This window comes from Ovis aries, chromosome 1 (assembly GCF_016772045.2).
Source record: "Ovis aries strain OAR_USU_Benz2616 breed Rambouillet chromosome 1, ARS-UI_Ramb_v3.0, whole genome shotgun sequence".
In the NCBI taxonomy this organism is placed as follows: Eukaryota; Metazoa; Chordata; class Mammalia; order Artiodactyla; family Bovidae; genus Ovis; species Ovis aries.
In genome coordinates, this window is record NC_056054.1 from 31,104,372 (window position 1) to 31,122,719 (window position 18,348).

Below are 18,348 nucleotides of genomic sequence, written 5' to 3' on the forward strand. Positions count from 1 at the left end.
ATGAATCAAATACTGTTGATGTGCTAGCAGAAATAGAATAGTGATATGATAGAAAAGAGCTGAAAGGAGGAAAAAGCCTTCTCTTTCTCCTTCAATGTGAACTTCATGGTATTTTACAGAACAGAGAGAGATTTCAGAGGAAATGTCCGGAGAATTCTCCATGCCCCATTTCACAGATGAGGCAACAGAGTCACAGAGAAGGAAAGGTGCTTGGCTAAAGTGATCCAGTAAGTTAACAAGAAAGGTAGGACATAAACCCAGATTTCTTAACTCTCCGCTTGGGCATCTTTGAGGGGAGGCTTCTGCTCTGATCATTCACAGAGCCTCTCCATAGGGCAGGACTAGGATGAAAAAAAAACAAAAAATCATCCTAAAATATAGCCCTAGCTTTTAGGGTAACTTCAGCTTTTTTTTTTTTTTTTTTTTTTAATGGAAGCTATCATGGTTAGTACAAATTCAGTCTGTTGACCAAGTTCAAAACACTATATAAATGTAAAACTTGAACTTAAAATATCTAGCTGCCTTTAGTTAAGTACATACTCCCAATCTCTCAGGTTAATTAATACTTTATTATAGGCTATTACAAACTCTAGCAAGTGAAGGTTTTTTCCATTCCATCACACTAATTTTCAGGAAGTATGTATTAAGCACCCAGTGCTTAGCTTTATAGTTATACTTAATAATAATTCAGCTATTTATAGAAAGAAGAGATATTGTGCCAGTAGCTGCTTTAAGATTGTACAGTATAGGCAACAAAAATTGTATTTTTCTGTTTGCTTCTTGTTTATATTTACCAAAACAGCCTTTTATTGACACTTTCTTCAATGCATTGACTTTATTAAAAAATTTCAAGCATTAGTTCTATACAAGGGAGTCATAGTCTATTAAGACAGACCTGTACCAAACTATAAAACAAGCCAAAAATTTTGACATTAAAAAGGTCAACACAAAGTACTATGATTGCCTAAAGAAAAACTAATTCTGCCCAGAGGAAATTAGAAAGGGCTTCACAGACTGGGTGGCATTTGAGTTGATTATAAGAGGTGAATAACATGTATGGAACAAACAGAAATGATTTGGTAGGAAAGTTCCTGGAATAGTCACAGAATGGAAACATCTGGGCAAAGGCACAAAGTGGGGATTGGGGAGGATGGGAAGAAAGGGACTAGCAGGTTGGTTGGGGCCAGATTCTAAAAGGCCTCAAATATACTAAGTCTTAGTATAGTCAACCAGGGTGGCAGGGTGGGGGCAGAGGGGGTGGTGGTGGTCAAAAAAATCCCAAAGAGAAAGACCTGTGTCATTAAAATTGCAGTTTTGAGAAATTATTCCTATATGGTTAATGCATAAATAATATATGAGAGAGCCTATCCCCCTAGAAATAAAACCTATAAAAGGAATGTTTTCAGATCTAGGTATATGAAGAAATGAATTTAAAATGGAATAGGGACTTCCCTGCTTCAGTGGCTAAGACTGCACTCCCAACACAGAGGGCACAGATTTGATCCCTGATCAAGAAACTCAATCCCATACGGTGCAAGTAAGATCCAGCACAGCCAAATAAATAAATGTTTTTTTAATTAAAGATAAAATGGGATAGAAACAGGGAGAACAGAGGACAGCAGATTCAGACTATGGGTTGCCATTTCCTTCTCTAGGTGATCTTCCCAACCCAAGGACTGAACCTAGGTCTCCCTGTCTGAGCCACCAGGGAAGCCACATGCACATACATTTATATCCATTGTACAAATATGACTTTACAGTTTCAAAGCATTTTCCTTATATAAACATGATACCATACTCTTGGTCTCAAGAGCTTCATGAAGTAGGCAAGGAATGAATCATCATCTCCATTCTATCACCCAACTAATACAGCAAAGCTGGGAACACAGCCCAGGATCAGCATGGAGCTGCCTTGTAGACCTCCTGTTTTTAAACTTTCATTTAATGATCAGCTCAAGACACCAGGTCATGTTTTCCCCAAGAATGAGTGTGTGTTTCCCTTCTCATCTTTTTACCTACTCCTTAAGGGAAAGATCGGCCTCTTAGTATTTCTTTGCTATCTCTTTGTATTTATCTCAATAAATACTGAAGGATAGATAAGATAACCAGCTGAGTCCCAGGAATGTTCTCATCTGTAGTTTCCCCCAACCACAAAGAATGGTAAATAGGCAATGATCCATTTTCCCATTGGTCCTGTGAGCGCTTCCCATTCATCACCAGTTCACAGCAGACGAACAGCCTCTGCCATGACGCCTATGATCTGAGCTGCCTCCTGCCAGCTGCTCTGCATTCTAAGTGTGAAGGATCTGTACAAAATGGGCTTGCTCTCAGTCCTGTTTAGCTTTTCCATGGCTCTGTGTTTGTCAAAGCTTCATGCCAACTCTGTCAGAATAAGAAACGGCACAAAACTTCTTTGAGGAAGGGGAAAAAAAGACCTACTTTATACACTTGCTCTTATGCAAATCACACTCCATTCAAATCCCAGCTGAATAGGAGCCCTACAATAGCCTGGGAAATACACAGAGCCTCTAACCCAAGTGTAAGCTGCTGCACTCAAAATGTTGCATTTCTCGGCCTTTTAAACTCCTTTGCAGAAGACCAATAAGAAGAATTAACAATATCATCTGAGGTTGCTATCCCTCTGCATGAAGAGAGGTCATTCCCTTCCTGTACAAAATCGGCAAAGTATTCCCCTGCCAAGGCTTCTGCCCTTTTCATCTGAAGTTCTGCAGAACTGGAGTTGGGAAGCTCTGTGACATAGTTTCAGTTAAAATGGATACATGGTCCAAGCTGCCAGCTCCAAGTAGATTCTAGCAAAGCAGTTCCCCTGGAATCTCAGTAAACAATCTCTGCTAGTGATGAACTAGCTAAATTATTAATATACCACCCACCAAAAAAAGTTGAGACAGGTAGGGCTAACCAGGTTCTGAGAAAACTGAAATGAACTCTGCACCCTCCTCCATAGGTTGCTGTGAAATTCAAGGTTAACCAGCCCCTTGCATGATTGCCTGCAATGGAGATAGATGCCCTTCCCACTTCCACCCCAGAGGTTTTTGAGTCTAATCTCTATCTTCCAGGAATTTAGAAAGAAACAAACAATAGTAAAAAATGGGCAAAATGCTTTAACCCCCAAATAACACTTGACTACTTCACAAGGCCTGGTCATTTCACTTTAAAACTTTCTGGCTGGTTTGCTGGCTCTTCATATGCTTATTATTGAAAATAGCAGCCAGTGCAAATTTCAATGCCAGTCCTCACCATGGGAGGAAGGAGTCCACATAAGTGTTGGCTGGTTCTTATCCCAGGCATTCCACCATTTTCTAGATACAGGATCCCCAAAAGCTCCTCAACCTCTCCCAAGGGCGACTGCCACATCTGTAAAATCAGTTACAGTAATATCTTCCCTTCACCGTTGTAGACTTTGATGAGATATGGGAATGTGCTCGACTATAGTGGAAGGGTTCAAAAATGTTCCTTTCCCAGCCTTTTTCATGTTGACATCTGGAAAATGACCTCCTCAGTAGGGTGGTTTGGGTATATTTTTCTGTGGGCTTTTCAGGGCTGGGAAGCTTAAGAGCTAGAATGAGAAAAATGAACTGAGGCAAGAAAGAATATTTACATTCAAATTATCTAATGCACACATTATCATTTGGTAGCACTATTCAGTGAAAGGTATTATTAATTAATAATTAGTGTTTGGATTTCACAGCAGAGGCCAACACAGCTACAAACAACCAATTTAAAGCAAAATTATAATTAAAGTTCTTCAACTTCATCAGTTGGCCTTTTGAAAATTAAACCTAAAATCAAGAGGGCTTATTTTCCCCTGAGATTGAAAGCTCTGTATTTTGAATGCTTTGACCCAAGAAGTATACTTTAATTTCCCAGCCAGCCCCAGAGAAGTCTGCATTCACACCAGGCCTACAGTACAGACCATCCAAAGAGTGGGACCATCATCCCTCCTTCTGTGTCACTGGAGCCACTCTCTTTAAACAGTTAAATGAGAAGCCTGCTAAACACAAGATTCCAGTACAGTAGCCTTCCTATTTGGGGAGACTTCCGAGACTTCTGGGGCTTCCCTGGTGGCTCAGATGGTAAAGAATCTGCTGGCGAGACGGGAGGCCTGGGTTCGATCCCTGGGTTGGGAAGATCCCCTGGAGAAGGGCATAGCAACCCACTCCAGTATTCTTGCCTGGAGAATCCCATGGACAGAGGAGCCTGGCCGGCTACAGTCCATAGGGTCACAAAGAGTCAGACACGACTGAAGAGACTTAGCATATAGGACTTCCCTGGTGGCTCAGAGGTTAAAGCGTCTGCCTCCAATGCAGGAGACCTGGGTTCTATCCCTGGGTTGGGAAGATCTCCTGGAGAAGGAAATGGCAACCCACTCCAGCATTCTTGCCTTGAGAATCTCATGGACGGAGGAGCCTGGTAGGCTACAGTCCACGGGGTCGCAAAGAGTCGGACACGACTGAGTGACTTCACTTTTACTTTCAGTGGGTCCCTGAAACTGTGGACAGTACTGAATAATATAAGTACTAAGAATTTTCCTGTATGTACATACCCTTGCTATGAGAAAGTTTAATTTACAAATTTTGCACAGGAAGAAATTAAAAACAATTATGATAATAATACTACAATAAAAGTTAAGTGAATGCGGTCTCTCTCTTTCAAAATATCTGCTCGTACTGTAGCCACCCTTTTTTTTGCAATGATGTAAGATGATACAATACCTACATGATAAGATAAAGTTCGACACAGCATTAAGCTACTATTGACCTTCTGATCTTACGTCAGGAGCAGGACCATCTGCGTCGGGTGACTGTGGATCATCAAGACATAACAACATGGATGGCTGGAGGTCAGTAGCAGCCCATGTTGACAGCTGGGGGTCCTGGTGAGAGATTTGATCACCCCACTCACACTGTGTGCAAGTTGAAACTTTTGAGTTATTTCTGGAATTTTCCACCTAATATTTTCAGACCAAGGATAACCGAAAACATGGAAAAGGAAACAGCAGATTAAAGGAGGACTACTATAAATTGGTGACACCTTCGGAAATATTTTTAAATCTCAGCCTGCCAGCAGTTCCTCCCTTTGCTAGCAATACAAGCGGCTGCTTCAAAAGAAGACTCCAAGCATTTAATTAGTGTCCACTATCCACAGAGCTGCCTGTCCATTCTAGAATGTTCAACATTTTCACCACCAAAGATCCCTTGCCCTTCTTCCATGACTCTCTATGACATCTTTATTTACCAGGTAAACTACGTGTAAGTCATTTGTCTGTTTCTGTTAATCAAAGCATGGGAAGCGCCAATCACATCTCCTAATGAGTGGAAATAACCAGCAAGACCAGAGGGATCTGCCAGGTGTCATTCCACCCTCAAATCACAAGCATAGAAAGCCAGCGCTTTGACCAGTCTGGGCAGAGGCCGATGCTCTCAGTTAACCTAGGCAAGTTAATCATTCAACAATGTACAGTACATGTTAGATATTTCTGAAGCTCTGAAAAGTGCACGAGATGTCCTGTGATTGCCCTAGTAGACACTGATGGGTCCAGAGAACCCATGGTAAAGATCACAAGACTAATTCATCTTGGACAAGTCTTCATGTGTTACTGATGTGAGAGTTGGCAGGGAACAGTGGGGAAAACTTGAGCTTCAGAAATAGAACACAAGCAGGAGAGCCTATTGTTTAAGAATGGCCTCATGAGACGGATTTCTCAGGTCTGACCCCAACTTAAACTCACCTGCTCGTAACTTTCGTTATTTCTAATATCTCTGAATCTCAATTCTGTGAATGCAGATAACAGTAATAAAGACTTCATAGGCACATTGGGAGGATTAAATAAGAGAATGCCTGCACCATGGGTAGCCCAGTGAGAGGTACATACTTGTGCTCAGTAAACGTTAGCAAATGTCATTATTTAGTCAGGCTTAAGTCCAAACCCCAGACCTAACACTTAATAGTTGTGTGAACTTGGGCAAATCATTTACCCTCTCTGAGTTGCAAAACCAGTTATTGACATCTACCCTATTCTGTGATTGGAAAGATCAATTGAAATATCATCTAAAGTTCCTAATATTCAAGGTTGAGTGCCTTTTCCTCACCCTCTTGAATTGTATGTGGTCTAATTTTTCATTAACTTATAGCTTAATCTGCACTGTAATTTGCAGTTCCAACCAATTTCTAAAGATTTGTCCTTGTGTCTTATACTCTAATATCACCCAGTGTCCAGCACATAAATCTAAAAGATGTAATTTTAGATTTAGTAATTTTAGTTTCTGAGAGGCGATCACATATACAGCTGTATCTCCAGTGGTGAAAGGATGGGAAAAAAGAAATCAGTCTTATCAGGACCTACAGTTCTATTTCACAGTCTTAAAAATATCATAAAGCAAATCCAATCTAATATATAGATTCCAATATTTTTACTTTTAACTGTTTTCAGGGTACTCTGAAGATCCAAGGCTGCTTTTCATTTTACTGAAGCAGGAATCTGCTTGTCACACTCGAGTTTCTGGAAGTATGTTACTCAGTGGATGAGTGGGTCTAGCTGACCACCCAGCTATTCCTCAAGCAGTTTTGTTATTCTCCATTCACTCTTCTTAAACCCAGTGACACTGCTAAACTGGTTGAAAACTTTCTTTGTGAAAAATTCTCTGACAAACAAAGCAACACTATAGTGTTTTCATAAATATGTTAATTCCAAAAGTCTTCAGTAAAACGTTTGCATTTTTTCCATATATATCTTAATTAATTTTAAGACACCTCTATTGATAAAATGGTACAGCCACTATGGAAAATAGTTAGGCAGTTCCTCAGAAAGTTAAACACAGAGTTACTATATCATCCTGCATATCTATTCCCAGGTAAATATACCCATGAGTACTGAAATTCTGTGTCTATACAAAAATCTGTATATGAACATTTATAACAGCACTATTCATAAGAGCCAAAAAGGGTAAATAACCTAATGCGCTAGCAACCAATAGATGTATAAACCAAATGTGGTATGTCCATATAACGGAATATTGCTGCTGCTGCTGCTGCTGCTGCTGCTGCTGCTGCTGCTGCTGCTGCTGCTGCTGCTGCTAAATTGCTTCAGTTGTATCCAACTCTGTGCGACCCCACAGATGGCAGCCCACCAGGCTCCCCTGTCCCTGAGATTCTCCAGGCAAGAACACTGGAGTGGGTTGCCATTTCCTTCTCTACTCTGTATAATGTGGGCTATCATTTCTCTAGCAAGATCCAGCTCCATACCCTCAGGCAAATTCATTGCTTTTCCTTGTGCAGCTATAGCCCCTCCCTTACCACTCCCAAGTCACTGGGACTAAATGTGTGAAATTATTAAAAAGTCTGTACCCATTTCCAATCTGGGAATTTTTGAAGTGCAAGGAGCCCTACCACCCGACCCAAACCGAGGGGAAGAGGGACTGAGAGGGTTACACATAGTGGATGCTCAGGAAACAACTGCAGAAGAGGAGACATACTTGAAAGATAGGTATAAACATAAAAATTAAATAGATTCTCTAGAAATTATACAGATTGATGCCACAAACTAATTTGGAGGCCAGATATAAAGAAACCATCAATGAGAACAGCTTCCTTCATGTCAATAATCATGTGTCTTATGTGCTTTAAGGACACATAAACAGGAACCGAAGCATACTGCTTATTATGACAAGGCGCTTACACTGATTTGCATTTCTCTGCAAAACTCTCTAGGCATATAATTTTGTTAATTTGTGACAAACCTCAAAAACACACTTCCCACCAATACTCTGATTGCAATGTATAGTTTAAAAGCACACAGAAATCATCAAGTTCCTTTCATAAGTCGCCAGTTGGATCTCAAGTGTGTTGTTTGGTTCAGTTTGTTTTAAATTTGGGAATTTTAATGCAGATCATCATTTATAATTTAACTTGGACTTAAGGGAAGAATAGTTTCACAAGGATGTCAGACAAACTGACCTAGCCTTCTTTTGAATATGGGGACCACCAACTCATGCATGAGCTTGAGGAAATTATTTCATCTGAGACTCAGTTTCCTCCTCAGCCAAAAGCAAACACTTTGAAAACATTGGCTTCTCTTTCTCCTTTCCTGAGACAGGTCATTTGAAAAAGACGGTGCCTGTTCAAGTTCAAATCAGTCAGCAGGGATCTTTGGTAATAAGCACTTTCTAGAACAAGGGCCAGTTTGAAGAAACGCGATATAGGAAAAAAAAACTGCCTAGTCCAAATCTGCACCACGTGTCTCTAGCCTCACTCAACTATCATCCTCTGATTTGGATTAAAAGTTAAACCTGTTTGTCTTGTTCCTCTTTTAATTGACCCAGGCAAGAGAAAAACGAGAATAGAGCTCTCTGGAGAACCACCTCATATATGACATCAAGTTTCAAACTGACAAGGACACACCAGAAAAGCAAAGTGGCAAAAAGGCACTGGTTCTAGGCCCTGCTCCTTTGTCACTGGACAACCACTAACCAGTCCCAGCCTCCACGTCTTCCTATGTGAGGAGCACCAACTAGGACATGGTGACAGTGACAATCGCAGCTGGCGAATGCCCAGCGCCATGCACTCTACCAGGCATCACCTCGCAGGTCCACAATGCATACCATCCCATTTCACAGGTGAGAAAACAGAGACCTCAGAGACAGCCACAACTTGCCCAAGGGTGTACAGCTTATAACCGCAAGCAAACTCCCACCTGTCTGTCTCCAAAGCCTGTGCTTCCTCCTCAGATCTCCTACCTGTCCCCTGTTCAAAGAGGCCTATTTTTCTGACTGAGATAGAAAAATGATCTCAGTATTGTTGATAATGAAATCCTCAAGGTACTTTCAAATTCTCAAGTGTCCACAAATCTAGGCACTGAAATTGCTCTGATGGAATTTTCTTTATGTCCACAGAGAGGCTTGTCAGCACAGGCCAAGCTGTTCCACAGCTATCTCTATATAACTCTGTCCCCTTTACTGCCCAATGTGATCCTTGCATTAAGACTCATATTTGAAAAAAATAAAAAATTAAAAAAAAAAAAGACTCATATTTGCGCCCTATATTGGGACTTCCCTAGTGGTCCAGTGGTTAACACTTTGCCTCCCAGTGCAGAGGGTTCAATCCTTGGTTGGGGAGACAAGATCCCACATGCCTTCCGGTCGAAGAACTAAGACATAACACACGAAGTGATATTGGGCCTACAGAACACATTTGTACATATGTGCACCCAATAAAATGGACATAAATGAAATGGAATGGAATAGAAAGAGGGAGCCTTCATGGCATAAACTGCATTGAAAAGTGGGCAGCAAGGTAAGCCGACAAGAGTTCTGGAAAATTTAGTGACTCCTTACTAGCTGGGTGCTCTTGTTCAAGTTACTTAACTTCTCTGAACTGCAGTTTCCTCCTCTCTAAAGGGATCTAATATCTATAGCACATGGTTGGCATGAGCAATGAATATAATCACTGTCACAGTTATTCCCTTCCTCAAGAGACATGGAGAATGCCCTGGATGACAAGCATTTCAATTATTTTCAAACATGGCTGCTCTTTTTAGTTAGATTTTTTTCCCCCTGGGCTTTCAAAAGACACATAAAACAGTTGACCCTGAAACAGGCCCTTTGTCCAAACTTCCTCCCAGCCTTCCTAAGGTGTATCTGTCTTTCCCTTAAAGTGATACGGCCATGTCACTTCCAGAGGAGAAGAAAGTGAGGTTCCCACACACTGACTTTCCCCAAACCTGCCACTGCTCTCCTCTGGTTAATGGAAAACATTTGTATTCCCTGTCTGGCTTTTTCTTAGATTCTCTTCACAATTGTTTCCCCTAATATATTTCAGGCAACTTTGCAACCAAAACATTAAAAAAGATTTCATAGAACCATTGAAGAGTAAGAACAGTGGGAAGGAAAGGAAAATCCTGTTACTATGAATAATAATAGCCACATACTACCCAATAATGACTTAGTGCTTTTAAAACTTTTCCAAGTAGTTTCAGATTTATGATATCATCTAAGCTGTACCATACATGAGTGTCATGAGGTTTGCTTTTGTATTTTACAGATGAGGAAACTGAGGCCTGAAAGATTAAACAGTCTTTGCCCAAGTCACATGTGTAGAGGACATTCTGTCAGGATTTGAACCCAGCTCTGGGTGAATCCAAAGCTTGTACTGTTTCTCCAGTACTCTGCCAAGCTAACTTTGGTTTTTTAAAGGCTCTCTTTAGAAATCTAATTCATTCATTTTACTTTTTACTCACACACAACAAACTTCAATATCTCAAAAGAAAATATTTATAGAGTTTACACTTCATTTATCCAAAGTGGTTACTTGGCCTTCAATAAGTATACTACCGAGAGCTCAGTTTAAATAAAAATCCCAGATTCTCAGCAACTAGGAGATACCACCAAGCCCTGGATGGGAAAGATTCCCTGGAGTAGGAAATAACAACACACTCCAGTATTCTTGCTGGAGAATCCCATGGACAGAGGAGCCTGGTGCGCTACAGTCCATAGGGTTGCATAGAGCTGGACACTTTCACATTCACCAAGTCCTCACACTGAAAATCACAGGAGACTTTCAGGCAAGCACCCAGTGGTAATTTTTCCTTTTGAAAGAGTTCTAAAAGTCTTGAATATCTTTTTCTTAACTTTATTGGCGTATAGTTGGTTTACAATATTGTGCTAGTTTCAGGGGTACAGCAAAGTGATTCAGTTATACATATACACATATTCATTTTTTAGATTCTTTTCTTATATAGGTTATCACAGAATATTGAGTAGAGTTTCCTGTGCTGTATAGTAGGTCCTTGTTGGTTATCTATCTTATATATTATAGTGTATCTATGGGTTCATCCCAAGCTCCTGATTTGTCCCACCTTCTGCTGCCCGGACATTTCCCCTTTGGTAACCATAAGTTTGTTTTCAACATCTGCAAGTCTGTTTCTGTTTTGTCAAGAAGTTCATTTGTATTATTTTTTAAAAAAATTAGATTCCACATATGAGAGAGAGCATATGTTATTTGTCTTTGTCTGACTCACTTCACTTAGGATGGTCATCTCTAGGTGTCTTAAACATTTTTATTGGAGAAGACAGGTATACTGACCACAAACATAAAAAGAAAAAAAAAAATACAGACCATCTAACAATTTAAAAAGTGCCAGAATATTTAATCCTTCTCTATAAACCAATAGCTTTTTTTCAATCGCCATTAAGACACTAGCTATTAAACAACACAGTGATTCTCAAATTTAGCCTGATAAGAATCATTAGAAGCTTTTACAAAACACAGAATCCTAGGCCGTGGTCCAGAGCATACTGAATTTTAATCTTCTGGAAAGAAGCCTGAGAATCTGTATTTCACACAAACAGGTGTTCTTATTAGCTGAGGCTATGAAGTACTGAATCCTGAATAGCAGGAATCCTGAAAGTTATCACTCCCCAGATAATGTGTACCATGTTGAACTGACACCCAGGGTAGTGAGTCTCCATTAATAAAACTTTTTAAGCTGGGAAGTAGCCCCAGGGGGTTGGCATTATTAATATCATGCTATGCACAACAGGGCTTGCCAGCCCAAACAACTGCACAGGAAGTAGAAAAGAAAGAATGTCAAATTGACAGGAGATCAATAGCGTTAAAAGTAGAAGAGGCTGCCAACCCTGACTTTAACAGTCTCCTACAAAGGCAGCTATACCACTACGGTATATATCAAGTACAAGAGAAAGGGATGAAAGAGCTAAGAGGAAAGAAAAAACTAGCCAATCCAGACAATGAAGAAACAAACGTTTTCAACTGTCCTGGAAGAGTCAGCAGGGCTTACCTACGAAATGGAGGCTCCCTTCTCATTTCAATCAGTGCAGGATGCTTCTTGGCTGGAAGGTTCACTAGTTATTAAGTGAAAATATATTTCTAAATTCTTTGGTTCATGTGGCAGATTAAGTTATCAAAGTCTGCTGCATTATCAAAAACACATACTTAGTGACTATAATAGCAGAGTTTAAAAAAAATAGAAGGGAAAAACCTGTTGGGCTTGCTTCCTTGTTCGTTTGTAATTCCTATAAATTTTAGGAAGCAGGTGAAAGGACGCATCTGGCCGGGAAAAAAATCTAGCCAGTTTCTCAGCATACTGGATGAGCTCTAAGAAAAGACAATGCTCTTTATCCCTCTGGAATGAACCCCAATTCAAGCTAATTGTCAGCAATACTTCTCTGATACAAAAACATAAAAATTCAACTGTTGATAAATAATTGAGGAGAAGAAATTTCTGGGTTTCTACACCAGTTATCTATCAGCACAGATTCATAAAATCGTTAGTGCTAGAAGGGGTCTGAGAGATGATCTAATCCCTTTCCTTTGTGATCATAATCAAGAAATCAGGCCCACAAAATTCAAAGGAATGTTCTCAAAGTCACACAGCAACACAGCGATACAAGACCAGAGCTCCTACTCCTAGGCCCTTATTCTTGTGACTTCCTGAGCTAATATACAACCAAGAGCTAAGCAGAGCACAAGTATCAGGTACCAGGTAGACATTCAATGAATCCAAGTGCCATTCTTCTCTACTAGAAATCAGTCCTGGAATGTCACAAGGCAGCTTTTGACATTAGACATCATCCCGCCCAACCAGTCATTTCACTGTTGGAAAAAAACTGAGACCCATTAAAAACTAACTTGCCACAACCACACAACTAGCTGCTGGCACTGGCCGCCCTGGAACCTGAACTTCTGGCTCCACGTCTCCCATCTTCTTCACTACATCACATTGCCTCCCTCTCACTAGTAAAAGAGAAGAGTTTAATAATAATACATGATAATTTTATTTATCCCATAGACTGAACCAGTTCTAGAATTTTGTTTCAGCCATTTAACTGCAAATCAAGAAGTGTCCAAAAACATTCTAGAACCACTACGTTACTAGCATAGTTGCTGACTATCCAAATTCACTATTTTTACCCATTTGAGTTTCTTTCTCTTTGCTTCACTAACTGTGTTTCCTGGTTAGGAATGACACAGGAGCCAAGCCTTTCAAACAAAACCTGCCTGAGCACCTGCTCCTTCAAAGATCTCCCACCCCCACCATAAACTCAGTTACCCCACCTTCTAGGATCAAAAGTCAAAGGAGGAACAGTCTTCAAACTACCGTATAACTGCACTCATTTCACATGCTAGCAAAGTAATGCTCAAAATTCTGAACAAAGAACCTTCTCTAAAGCATGATCAGAATATACTGTGAAGATGTGATGGCTCAAAATACTGCTAAATTTTAGGGGTTGCCTTCTCAGCTAAAGTTTAGATCAACAATGAATGAAAATCATCTGTCTTCAACCTACTAGGCCAGTGTGAACTTCTCCTTTTGGACGTGGATGCTTTGTGGTCTTTGCTATAATATTGTTATTGAGTTTTTGTTTCATGGTCTCATCTACCTATGATTCTGAGACACAGCATATAAACACAGCAACAAAAGCTTCATATAGGGGTCTGGGTTATAAATCCTTTGCATTTGCCCAAGGATTGAGAGACGACGAATAATTTTCACATCCAATATTTCCTCTGATGCTCACGGCCACGTAATGCAGCGGCTACTCTGATCACCATCTCACAGATGGGCTCACTGACCTCAGAGGATGAAGGCCCCTGAATAGAGCCCTTGACAAAAAGCTAGACCTGTCTAACTCTGCCCACTTATCAAAATGCACGGGCTGGGAGGAGGCAGTCAGTAAATACCTGGGGAGAGAGACGAGGAAGAGGTGAGATGAAGCAGAGAAGCTCCACATAGATTTACCAAATTTGCACATTTGCACTACAGTTATGCACTGCTGTTTGTGCTTTCTTTGGAACCACTGTCTCCTAGGGTAAAAAAGCACCCTCAAAATTTGGGAATAACTCAGTGTTAGAACAGCCCCAAATCAAAGCAATGCCTTAGGGCAACAAGACCATATCATTGACCAGAAGAGCTGAACCACCTTTATCCATCTGTTTCATTGCGAATAATTAGCTGGAAAATGTGGAGGGGCACTGTGTGTGTGTGTTAGTTGCTCAGTGTGTTCAACTTTTTGCAACCCCATAGACTGTAGCTCACCAGACTCCTTCTGTCCATGAGATTTCCCACTCAAGAATACTGGAGTGGGTTGACATTTTCTTCTCCAGGGGATCTTCCCAACCCAGGGATCGAACCCCTGTCTCCAGCATTGCAGGCAGATTCCTTACCAACTGAACCACCAGAGAAATCCTGGCTTTCTACCAACAGAGCTTTAAAAATTTTCTAATAATCTGAGTTTTAGGATTCTTCTGATGAGGGAAGGGGGATGGACTCCAGTCAAGCCCGCTGGGATCAACTCAAATTGACTTGTGTTAATCTCAGTTTTCTCATCTATAAAACGGAGATAGTCTCTTCATCAGTTGCAGTGAAAAGTACATAAACTAATTTACTTGACAAAGAGTCTAATAGAGCTTAGATAGAAAAGATGCTCCTTCCTCCTTGTATGGGAATTGTCTCTGCTGCTCTCTTGTAACCTGGTACAGCAAAAACATTGTATTAAAAAAAACAGAAAGCCATCCATATTATGCAACCAAAAGAAAAACAAAATTGATTTCAGAAAAACTACTATGCAAAGATTCATAACCATATTTATAAGCAATAATTGGCAAAGATAGCTATTTTCTGAGATATAAACTCTCACAGGTGATTGTTTGACACCAGATTCCTTTCACTCTCAAAGGCGAGTGGACTTCTGTTGTTTCACCAAGAATTTTACATTCCAAAAAGGTAACAACACATATATTGCACATTGCCTCTTATTTTTTTCCAGACACAAGGAGAGGAATCTTGGTGTATATTCATTCCTGTGAGAGAATAAACAAAAAACTGTGTCTCCCTTTTGTCATATACTAGGGCTTTGTAATCCTGACCACATGATCAATAGACTACATAAAAATTAAATCATGACTGACAGTCCCAGGCAAAAAGTGAACCAAGTAGAAACAATTTTTTAGGACTGTGATGTGTGGAATATTAAAATCACATGTTGTGTTAATAATTTTCTTTTGGAAGTCAAAGGGAGTTCTCCTGCATAAATTTCCCAAGTAAATGTTTACCTTGCAGTGTTTCCTATTATAGGAGGTCAAGACGCATCAAATTAGTGATATTGTGATTTAGTCTATGCACAGGGGATATGCACACATTTTAAATGACTTGGTTGACATGATGTTAATGGCAGGGCATATACCCTTAAAATGGAGAGCTGTGTGATTCTTATGGTAAAATAAAAGATTCTGTTATCTTATAAACATTTTTTACAGTAAACAAAACCATTTGCTGGAACAGGCCAAGGGTAAATAAACTTAACAAACAGCTAGGTATAGAATGTTAGCTTTGGAAGGGACACAGGGAGATTCGGGACAGATGAAGAGCTGAAATGCACAAATGTACACCTTACTTACACCTTCAACGCACAACAGTATCTTTGGTTTTGTGTGTCCCTGGCTAAACTATAGCTGATAGGTGTGTCTTTCTGCAAATTCCTTCACACTTTTTCCTTTGATAAGACACACCATCTCTTGGGATTGCCTTCTGAAATCAGAGTGGAAAGCAGAGGGAAGGGTAACAAAACTGTCTGAGCTCTGCTTCCCTAACCACCAAGTAGGAGATAGGAGGGTACATGGCAACAGACAGTCTAGAAAGAGTTCACCCTTCCACCAACAAAACACACCAGTAAAGACTGGAAGCCCCAGATAAGTTTACAGCAAACAGCTTCAATGTGTTTCTGGGTTCCTGGTACTCCCCCAGGACCAGGGAGGATCTCTTAAAACTTCAATAGCTTGGCAAGGAGACTTTAAGCACTAATCTCCCCACTGTGCATAAGTCTGTTGCCTTCAGGAAGGTGGGCCCCCCAGTGACAATTCCTTTACATAACATCTTAATGTTGAATTTGTATGAAGAGGTGAGAATGGGATTTGCCACCTTTCTACAGGCACCTTTCTCCCCTTCCATAGAGCACAACTGACCTTCAGCTGTCTCTGTGTATCTAAAGGAGGCCATTCTTCCATTTAAACTCCAAGAGTCTCTTCTTCCTTTGACTCTGAAAATTCACTATGGACAGTCAAGCCAAGGACAGACGGACCTCAGTAAGGACCCTGCTACAGAGTCATGAACACAGGGACCCGGGACTCCAGCCCAAGAAGCCTCTGGTTTGCACACTCTGCGTGCACAAATCCAATTCAAAGGGGACTTGAACCTCCTGTGCAGGAGTTCTATTTTAAGGGAATGAAATTGGGAACACAGATGTTTCTTCAGTTAGCAGAGTTGGCAGAACAGCCCCTGGACCAGATCCGAGTTCTTAATGCAGGAAGGGGCCTCAGAGAGCAACTAGTTCAACCCACTCACTCAATTGATAAGGAAACTGAGGCCAAAGAGGCAGTTAGGTGGTACACTCAGCAAGTGGCAGAGTGGCCCTGTTCTGATGACAAGTCCTGCGCGCTTTCCATTTCACCATAATTAGCTTAAAAAAAAAAAAAAAACAACCCTAAGCTGACTTCAACCTTGGAACTCCTGTATATTCGTGTCAATAGCCACCCCGCGCCCCGGGGGCAGTTCACAAATCCTCCTGACCCTCCCACCCCACGCCCTATACTCCTTCTAGCTGTGACTTCCAAATAGTTTGGAAAGCAGAAGCAAGCTACTGCCTCAACTTTTCGGGAGTACAATTAATGCTGGTCCCAGTGCAGGACGGTAGCTAGTTTTCCCAGTGCCTCAGTTTCCTCACTGGTGAAATGGACCTCCTCGTTCATACTGCACCGAGTCACGGAGAGGGCCAGTCAAAACTAACACCTGGTACACAGTAGGCGCTTTAAAAGTGACTGCTGGGTAGGCACCACGCATCAAGCCCCTAGAGAGCACCCTCCCAACCCCTGGGGGGCGTTCAGGAGAGTGAAAGCAAGTGAAAAGGCCAGGGCAGTCTCAGCGGAAGGGCTGGATGTTTACATTCAGCCGGGAGAAGGTAGCGCTCTCCAGGCGGGAGCCCGGCGCTCCGGGAGATCCATCTTACTTGGATGGATGTCCAACCAGCTCTACGCCGGCTCCGGGTCCCAGTTCCATCGACTTCCCCTTCCCTAGCGGGACGAGCCCACTCTTTCCGTGGGATTCTGCCCGGGTTTCCAACTGCAGCTTGGCTTTTAGGATTCGGTGGCCAAGTGGCCCGCGAAAGCCTACAGCGCTCCCAACTCTTCTCTACAGGCCGGGGAGGCGGCGGGAACCGAGAGGGCGGGGACCCGGGGGCCGAGAGCCGCGCGAACGCTCCCCGAGAAGCCTGCAGGGGCCCCCGAGGCGGACTGCGCGGCGCGGCCGGGAGACGCCGCCCCGCGCGCAGCCCGACTCGGGCTGGGACGCGCGCCGGGCGCCGAGGGCCCGAGGGACAGAGGGGCCGGGCTCACCCATGAAGAGGCAGAAGAGGTCCAGGCAGATGAGCAGCACCCGCTTGCTGCCTCCTTTCCTCGGGTTGTTGTTGAGCGCCGGACTGCCGCCGTTCTTGCTCTCCGCGACGATCGCCTTGTCGTACTTGTAGTTTTGCATGGCGCTGGTCAAGACGCCCGGCGACAGCAACCACACACCCAGACGCCCGGGTCGCCTCCCGGCCAAGACTGCTCGGGGCGCGGCGGGAGAGTGCGGCCCCGCTGCCCGCTTCCAAAGGCAAGCGGTGGTGCTTTCTGCTCCCCCTGGAGCTCCTCTGCTTTTCCTGTCTCAACCGCGAATCGTTCGAAAGTCCAGGGTGAAAAGAGCCAACTTCTCGAGAGGAAAGTTCTGCAGCGCTGTATTGCTTGCAACGCGCGGAGCTGGCGTGTCTGTGCGCAAAGCTGCGAGTGGGCAGCTCGGGCGCTCGGCCACCTTCCTCCGCGCCTGGTTGCTTAATGAATGGGAGCTGCGCGGAGCGGAGCTGAGCGGAGCCCAGCCACCCTCCAGCGCTGCCGCGACTCCAACTTTCCTCCTCCTCCTCCTCCTCTTTCTGCTGCTGCTGCTGCCGCCGCGGCTGCCGCTGTGATCACCAGGGTTTGTTTTCAGCACTTTTATTGCACGAGGTCCTTTTAAAAAAGAGAGAGGGAAAGAGAGGGACCTCCTTACTTGGCTCAGAAGGGATTCTGAAAGCACAGCCCCTTCCTTAAGCAGCCTAAGACGTAGGATAATTAAGGCCACATTTCCCCCACCCCCTTCCAAAAAAAAAAAAAAAATCCTAAAAGGAAAAGTTACTCTCAAACCAGAGAATCCGGGAGCCCCTAGCGTTCAGAAACACTGAACTGTCACAAAAGGAGGGGGAAAAAACAGTATAAAAAGAAACATTTTCTTGCTGGCCTTGGGTCAGGCAA

The 18,348-nt window shown here is 42.5% G+C and overlaps 1 protein-coding gene across 2 annotated transcripts in view; it reads right to left on the reverse strand.

Moving 5' to 3' along the window:
- Window positions 1-17,901, reverse strand: part of PLPP3 (phospholipid phosphatase 3) — an 87,530-nt gene extending 69,629 nt beyond the window's left edge. For both annotated transcript variants that reach the window (XM_012154685.5, XM_004002014.6), the window contains exon 1: window positions 17,422-17,901. In XM_012154685.5, the coding sequence (XP_012010075.1) occupies window positions 17,422-17,560 (139 nt within the window). In that variant the 5' untranslated portion in view covers window positions 17,561-17,901. The remainder of the gene's footprint in view (window positions 1-17,421) is intronic.
- Between the last annotated feature and the right edge of the window lie 447 nt (window positions 17,902-18,348).